This window comes from Lacerta agilis, chromosome 3 (assembly GCF_009819535.1).
Source record: "Lacerta agilis isolate rLacAgi1 chromosome 3, rLacAgi1.pri, whole genome shotgun sequence".
Taxonomy (NCBI): Eukaryota; Metazoa; Chordata; class Lepidosauria; order Squamata; family Lacertidae; genus Lacerta; species Lacerta agilis.
Genome location: NC_046314.1, coordinates 116,095,302 through 116,103,849, shown reverse-complemented (window position 1 = coordinate 116,103,849; position 8,548 = coordinate 116,095,302). Strand labels below are relative to the sequence as shown.

Genomic DNA, 8,548 nt, shown 5'->3' with positions numbered 1-8,548 from the left:
GAAGGCATTCGTCTAGCGGAAGGCTGCCCCGCTAGACGAAAAAGTCTATGGGGCTGCCTTGCAAGACGAATTTTTTTTGTCTTTTTTCCCCCCGTTTTGCGGAGCGCGGCTGTCATTGCCGCTCCGCAAGACGAAAAACCCGCTAGACGAACATTTTTGCAGGACGAATTATTTTCGTCTAGCGGGGCACCACTGTAATTCTTCTCATCAAGCAACAGCAGCAAATATAAGACAGGAGAAACAGAACGGCCACAACCATTAGCCATTTATTTGCCTCCTCTCCCTAATGACACTTAGAAACCTCTGCGTTCAGAGTAACATCTTCTCCCAAAGGGTAACAAACCCGAGAGTTTTGGGAGGATCAGTGTTGAGTTTTGCTGGTTCTGAAACACATCAGATGGGGATTTTTCAGGACACTCAAAAGTCCTGATCTCAACACATGTCAAAAGTGTTTGCAAGCCTTCCCTGGGATGCCCCTGTTGCTGGGGAACAGCTGTGTGGCTTGCAGCTCGCCAGGGGCTACTCACCAAGGTGTGGCCCAAACCAGCGATCAAGGGCAGCTGAGGGAACGACAGGCCAAGCCTGCTCTTCCCTGCGGACACTCCTTTGAGGAGTTAAGCAAGGCTTGCTGGGATGCCTATGAAGAAGATGCTGCGGGAGCAACCGCGCCAAGACGTCAGGTGTTCATCTGCAGGTGCAGTAAGTGGGTGGGAGGGATCAGCAGCTCGGCATTCACCTGCGGACAGAGAAGCAAAGACCATCAATAGGCCAGCCTGGATATGACCGAGGCTCAACCCTTCTCAGGGTGGGTGATGCTTAGAAGTTAAAACACCTGCATTGCAGGGTGGTGAAACAGATGACCCTTGGGGTCCTTTCCATCTCGGCAATTCTATGATTCTCTCTTTTTTCAAATACAATTTTTATTGGATTTTTCATCTTTAACAAAATTACATCTTATAGTACAAACACAAAATAAATTCTGTGATTCTCAATGCCCTCCTCGGAGGCTCAGCCATGGTGGTGAGGCCAGCACTGTCACATGTGCAAAACAACCTCGCTCCGGCAGGAAGCAATGCCGGCCACCCACCTAGATGGCTTCCCAAGAGGGTCGGGCAAATTCATGCAGGAGGAATCATAGAATAGAATCATAGAATCCTAGAGTTGGAAGAGACCCCAAGGGCCATCCAGTCCAACCCCCTGCCAAGCAGGAAACACCATCAAAGCATTCCTGATGGGTGGCTCTCAAGCCTCTGCTTAAAGACCTCCAAAGAAGGAGACTCCACCACACTCCTTGGCAGCAAATTCCACAGCTCTCACTGTCAGGAAGTCCTTCCTAATGTTTAGGTGGAATCTTCTTTCTTGTAGTTTGAATCCATTGCCCCGTGTCCGCTTCTCTGGAGTAGCAGAAAACAACCTTTCACCCTCCTCTATAGGACATCCTTTTCTATATTTGAACATGGCTATCATATCACCCCTTAACCTTCTCTTCTCCAAGCTAAACATACCCAGCTCCCTAAGCCGTTCCTCATAAGGCATCGTTTCCAGGCCTTGGACCATTTTGGTTGCCCTCCTCTGGACACGTTCCAGCTTGTCAGTATCTTCTTGAACTGTGGTGCCCAGAACTGGACACAGTATTCCAGGTGAGGTCTGACCAGAGCGGAATATAGTGGTACTATTACTTCCCTTGATCTAGATGCTATACTCCTATTGAGAAGACAACCATTGGCTACTAGCCAGGGTGGCCAGGCTCTGCCTGCACGGTTGGAGGCAGGGATGCTTCTAAACACCCGTTGCTGGATGCCACAGGAGGGAAGAGTGCAGCTCTCGTGCTCAGGTCCTGCTTGCAGGCTTCACGTAATGGGCCACTGAGAAAGTAGGATGCTGGACTAGGTGGGGCTGATCCAGCTGCAGGGCCCTTCTGATGTTCTGAGGGCAGCGGCAGCCAGTGTTGGCAACCAGGCAGGGAGGCAGATCATACAGGTGAAACTCGAAAAAGTAGAATGTCATGGAAAAGTCCATTTATGCAAGCAATTGTTTTCATTAGCTACTGGAGTTTAATATATGAGATAGACTCATGACATGCAAAGCGACATATGTCAAGCCTTTGCTTGTTATAATTGTGATGATTATGGCGTACAGCTGATGAAAAACCCCAAGTTGAGATTGTGAATTTGGGGTTCTCATCAGCTGTACGCCATAATCATCACAATTATAACAATTAAAGGCTTGATATATCTCGCTTTGCATGTCATGAGTCTATCTCATATATTGGTTTCACCTTTTAAGTTGAATTACTGAAAGAAATGAACCTTTCCACGATATTCTAATTTTTCGAGTTTCACCTGTAGAATCATAGAGTTGGAGGGGACCCTGCGGAACATCACCATCACCATTTATTATTTATACCCCGCCCATCTGGCTAGGTTTCCCCAACCACCCTGGGCAGCTCCCAACAGAATATTAAAAGCACAATAAAACACCAAAAGTTAAAAAAAATCCCTAAAGAGGGCTGCCTTCAGATGCCTTCTAAAAGTCAGATAGCTGTGTATCTCCTTGACATTTGATGGGAGGGCGTTCCACAGCGTGGGCGCCACCACCGAGAAGGCCCTCTGCCTGGTTTCCTGTAACCTCAGTTCTCGCAGGGAGGGAACTGCCAGAAGGCCCTCGGAGCTGGACCTCATCTGGTCCTCCCCACCGCAAGGCAGGAATACGCAGCTGTCCCGTACAGGGATCGAACCTGCAAGCTTGGCATTAGCAGCACCACGCTCTAACCAACTGAGGCTATCCTGTGTACAAGGCACACACACCCCCGGCCAGGGATGCCAGCTCATGGGGGCTGAGTTGTTTTGGGCCCCCTCAATATTTCTGGGGGAGCAGGTGGTGCTCCGGCACACAGTGCCGTTGTGCAGGGCAGGGCTCTTCATCGCGCAGCACTTGTGGCATTTTGTTGTTGTTGTTGTTTGGTCGTTTAGTCGTGTCTGACTCTTTGTGACCCCGTAGACCAGAGCATGCCAGGCACTCCTGTCTTTCACTGCCTCCCGCAGTTTGGCCAAACTCATGTTAGTAGCTTCGAGAACACTGTCCAACCATCTCATCCTCTGTCATCCCCTTCTCCTTGTGCCCTCCATCTTTCCCAACATCAGGGTCTTTTCCAGGGAGTCTTCTCTTCTCATGAGGTGGCCTCAGCTTCAGGATCTGTCCTTCCAGTGAGCACTCAGGGCTGATTTCCTTCAGAATGGATCAGTTTGATCTTCTTGCAGTCCATGGGACTCTCAAGAGTCTCCTCCAGCACCATAATTCAAAAGCATCAATTCTCCGGCGATCAGCCTTCTTTACAGTCTAGCTCTCACTTCCGTACATCACTACAGTGGTACCTCAGGTTACATATGCTTCAGGTTACATACACTTCAGGTTACAGACTCCGCTAACCCAAAAATAACGCTTCAGGTTAAGAACTTTGCTTCAGGATAAGAACAGAAATCGTGCTCTGGAGGTGCAGCAGCAGTGGGAGGTCCCATTAGCTAAAGTGGTGCTTCAGGTTAAGAACGGACCTCCAGAAAGAATTAAGTACGTAACCCGAGGTACCACTGTACTGGGAAAACCATAGTTTAACTATACGGACGGTTGTCAACAAGGTGATGTCTCTGCTTTTGAAGATGCTATCTAGGTTTGTCATTGCTTTTCTCCCAATAAGCAAAACAAAATAAAAAATAAAAATATTCCTTCCAGTAGCACCTTAGAGACCAACTAAGTTTGTTCTTGGTATGAGCTTCCGTGTGCCTGCACACTTCTTCTTCTTCACTCTGCCGTCTCCGCTGTGCCTCATTTCCAAAGGAAACATTGTTTAGTCATTTAGTCGTGTCCGACTCTTCGTGACCCCAGGATCTGTCCTTCCAGCGAGCGCTCGGGTCTGCATGAGGTGGCGCCTCTGCCCCAGGCAGAGAAGGAACCTTGTGGAACTGAGTTCCACCCGCAGCAGCGCCTCTCCTGCCAGAGCAGGCCCTTCGCCCCAAAAATGCCCTCCTCCCCTCAGTCCTGCAGCCCATTGCTCACCGGGGACTGGAGGTACTGCCGTAGCAGCATCCTGAGCTCTGAATTCTGCTGGCGCAGCCCGTCCGTCTCGGCGATCAGCTTTGCCCTCTGGTCCAGGATATGGCTGCGCAGGTGGGGGAAGGAAAGAAGATGCATGGGGCAAAAGGGCCTCTGGTGCCGTGTGCGCAAGAGAAGTCCCTTGTCTTCCCCTGCAGGTAAAGGACCCCTGGACGGCCAAGCCCAGTCAAAGGTGACAAAGGCAGAAATCAGGGGGGGCGGGGGACCGTTACCACGAAGGTCAGGCAAGGAAGAGGCACATTCTCGCCACCAGGGGCCACCCTAGGCGCAGGCTAGACTGGCGAGCACTCCTGGCAGCAGGGAAATGACCTCCGCAGGGCAGGGCACCTAGCTCAAATGTGCTCGACCTTCTCCTTGTGCAAGGCCCTTCAATGGCCCCCACCCCAATGGGGAGATGTGCAGGGACTTAATAGGACCTATCCACCCCCTCCCCTGCCTTACTGGTATTTGTGCAAGCCAGAGACCAGGGCATCCCACAACTTCAGGTTCCCATCTGGGATGGCGTGGGCGAGAGCGTCCCAATACTCCGAGTCCTTAGAGTTGTCCCGTTCTTCGCGCGCCTTCTTCACCTGGGGGTGTTTGTCCCTGGAGGTGGGAAGGAGAGAGTCAATGGCTGGGAAGCTGGCATGGGCCACCTTCCTGCTCCCTCCGGCCACCCACAACACTTGGGGCCCACTCAAATACCACCCCTCCTTTTAAAATGTGGATTTGGGGGGAGGTGTTACTGGGCTAATATTTTTATTTTTATTATATATTTTGTGGTTTTATATTTTGATTCTGTTCTGTGAACCAGGCGGTATATACATTCCAATAATTATAATAATAATAATAATAATTTGTGCCACCCCCTCCATCTAAAGCAACGAGCCACAGGAGGGAAAAGGCCGAGTCCCACGGATGGGCTGCCATTCCCCTCTCCTGTGAGAGTGCTGGGCTTGTCAGGAGCTCAGCTCATGCCTTGCTTGGGAAGAAGTGTGGCCAGGGAGGGGACCAATAAGCCCGTTGCTAGAGGTGATCGCCATTCGAGCAATAATTGCATGGTCAAGAATAAAGAAATAACAAGAAGCTGCAGGTCCCCGGTCCCGGTTATCCCCCCCATCTAGTGCAACCTCCTGTGGTGGAAGAATCTTCTGCCCAAGACAGGGCTCGAACTCACAACCCTGAGCTTAAAGGTCTCGTGCTCCACAGACTGAGCTATCCTCTGTCCATCTCTTCCTGGCTGCCACTGTTTCTTACAAGCAGCCCACACATCCTTCCTCCCCACAGCATCCCAAACCAGCCCTATTCTCCTCCTCCTCTTCCGCAGGCAGACCCACCTTGGCTCCTGGAACTCCTGGACGAAGGCCTTAAGGGCTTTAAGGATGTCGTTGGGGTGCATGTACAAAGAAGAGAGAATCGAAGAAGAGCTCGGGGGGACTTTGGCCTCGTCTTGCGGGCCCAAAGAGCCCTCCCTTTCCCCCTCCCCCTCCTCCGCAGCCTCGACCTCTGAAGGCTCTTCTTTGGGGCCTAGCTCCGCGAGGAACTCTTCCAACTCCTACAAGGCAAGGAGACACAGGAGACCTTTTATCCAGGTTCCCCCGGGATTCTGATGCAGCCCAATGGAGCTGAGACTTATGGGAGGGAGGGAGCAGCTCAAAATGCAACTTAGTGAAGAAGTGGAAGAGAAAGCCAGAGCCCGATATAATGTCAGGCGTGGAGAGTCCTCCCCTCCCTTCCGTAGCTTCACAGATAAGAATCAACGAGCGGTTGATAGATCTATAGTCCTTTTATTACAGCCTCATGTTGTAAGCACAAATACGCAGCTCTCCGCAAGGAGGGCAGTTGGCTACTCTAAATCTGACTTCCGACTTCCGCGGCGTTTTGGGCACCAACGGGAAGTTCCTCCCTCCCTCTGACTCCTTTGCTCTCTGATACGTTCAGATCTCTGAGTCCGTGGGGAGGGGGGGTCCCCCGCACTCTCGAGTGGCGTCTCAACTAGCTGCCCCCTCCCTTCTGGTCCTCTTGTCATTATCTCGTAACTGGGTAACTCCTCCCATAGCTGTTCAGCTTCTGTCTCTGTCTCTCTGCTTCTGAACACGCTGTGGACAAGGGGGGGGGAGACTCTCCCCCCTCCAGCTCTCCATTGGAGAGAAGCTGATCTGCCATGGATGCGTTCCCCAATCCTCGTCTTCAGACCATTCCCTGACATATATAATAATAATAATAATTATAATAATAATACCCTGCCCATCTGACTAGGTTGCCTATCCACTCTGTACAGGTGAAACTTGAAAAATTAGAATATGGTGGGAAAGTCCATTTATGTAAGCAATTGTTTTCATTAGCTACTGGAGTTTAATATACGAGATGGACTCATGACATGCAAAGCGAGATATGTCAAGCCTTTGCTTGTTATAATTGTGATGATTATGGCGTACAGCTGATGAAAACCCCAAAGTTGAAATTGTTAAGTTGGGGTTCTCGCCAGCTGTACGCCATAATCATCACAATTATAACAAGCAAAGGCTTGACATATCTCGCTTTGCATGTCATGAGTCTATTAGTTTCACCTTTTAAGTTGAATTACTGAAAGAAATGAACCTTTCCACGATATTCTAATTTTTCGAGTTTCACCTGTATATAAAAACAAACTAAGACACTAAGCACAGGAGGGGAGAGACGGAAAGGGAACTTTTTTTGTTGCCACCACAAGCAGAGGGGTGTTAAAAAGGGAGGAATACTCCCCTCTCGTCCTGTTTGTGAATCTGCAGGACGTCTCTTTGTCCGCTGTTAAAACAGCTACGTTTCGGGTCTGTGTCAGGCTGACACTTGTTTTGTTCTTCTGTTAGGAACAAAGGAAACAGCTGCCTTACATCGAGTCTGACCACTGGCCCATCTGAGTCGGTACTCTCTGCACAGTTTGGCCACGGATCTCTAGGGTTCGGGGCAGGGGACATTCCCAGCCCTGCCAGGAGATGTCGGGAGTTGCCCCTAGGACCTTGCGCATGTCACCTCTGAGCTAGCCCCATCGCCACGTTGCAGCCCCACCCGGCCTTACCGGATTAGCAGCCACCTGCTGAGCCTTGAAGCTCCTGAAGAACTGCACCAGGTGATACACGTCGTCTTCGCTGACGATGGACAGAGCCTGCGGAGAGGAAGGGTTAGCCGCCAGTGTCAGGATTAGTGTGTGCTGCTTCTCCCAGTATGTACATTCAGTCCACTTTTGCCTCAGCTAAAACAACCTTTGCCGCTTTCCTCCATAAACCTCTTATGCCGTTTCAGAAACCAGGAAAAGCTTCTCCACTGTGGAGTGTGCAAAATGTACCCTTAGAACCATTTTGCACACTCCACAGTGGAGAAGCTTTTCCTGATTTCTGAAACGGCATAAGAGGTTGACAGAGGAAAGTGGCAAAGGTTGCTTCTCCCAGGTGAGCTTGTGGAAGAGCGCAGGCAGGCCCTTCCACCGTGGGGGAAGTGGCTGCCTGTGTTTATTTGAACTTTTGGAAAAAATCTCACATTTTTTTTATAAAAAAAATAATTTTTTCAAAAAGAGAAATGCAAAGGTGGTTATCCAATATATATTTTTATCCGAGCTAAAATGTTAATCTAGACCAGGTGTTTTTTGGACTGCAACTCCCAGCATCCCTAGCTAGCAGGACCTGCGGTCAGGGATGATGGGAACTGTAGTCCAAAGGCAGCTCGAGACCCAAGTTTGGGAAACATTGATCTCGATAAAAACACCAACCCAGATGAAAATAAGAGGGGTGGGGGAGAAGTAGAGATATAGAGATAGAAAAAAGATTAAGAGAGAAAGGGGGGGCTTACATTATTGTTGTCAATTCTTCCCATTGCTCATTTCATTGTTTTATCTTTTTTGTAAAAAGCTTTGGAATTTTCTTTTGCAATCGGGGGGTATGAAGAGGTTGTGAAACAAGTAAATCAGGCATAGGCAAACTCGGCCCTCCAGATGTTTTGGGACTACAACTCCCATCATCCCTAGCTAACAGGACCAGTGGTCAGGGATGATGGGAGTTGTAGTCTCAAAGCATCTGGAGTTTGCCTATGCCTCAAATAAATAAACTTCCATAGAAGATTCCCCCCCCCCACACACACACCAATAAATTGATGTGTGAAAATGTGGAACTTCAGATTGTAAAAGAGAGAGAGAAAGAAACCGTGAGGATCCCAAAACGGGCAGATGGGCCCATATCCTTACTGCAAAGATGGAGTCCAGCCTCATGAGGGTCCGGTCGTGCTTCTCCAAGGGCTGGAGGAGACCTCGGAGTTTGCTCTCGATCAGGAAGCCCTGGCGAAAGAGAGGGGGGTAAAGGATTCCTCTCAGCTCAGAGGCGAAGGCCTTGAGCTGGGCGTTCCTGAGTCCCTGGCAGGGCAAGTCCAGCCACCACGGCATCCCGCCTGCCTGCCTGCCTGCCTGCCTGCCCGCCACCCTGCTTCAGCT

General features: G+C 50.0%; 1 protein-coding gene across 1 annotated transcript in view; it reads right to left on the bottom strand.

Annotated features, from left to right (window-relative positions):
• Positions 1–249: 249 nt before the first annotated feature.
• The window catches only part of DRC1 (dynein regulatory complex subunit 1), a 33,294-nt gene continuing 24,995 nt past the window's right edge, over positions 250–8,548 (bottom strand). The window contains exons 13-18 of the mRNA XM_033145494.1: positions 8,306–8,395; positions 7,148–7,282; positions 5,427–5,644; positions 4,552–4,695; positions 4,054–4,156; positions 250–736 (exon numbers count right to left, since the gene is read on the bottom strand). Of these exons, the coding sequence (XP_033001385.1) occupies positions 677–736; positions 4,054–4,156; positions 4,552–4,695; positions 5,427–5,644; positions 7,148–7,282; positions 8,306–8,395 (750 nt within the window). The 3' untranslated portion in view covers positions 250–676. The remainder of the gene's footprint in view (positions 737–4,053; positions 4,157–4,551; positions 4,696–5,426; positions 5,645–7,147; positions 7,283–8,305; positions 8,396–8,548) is intronic.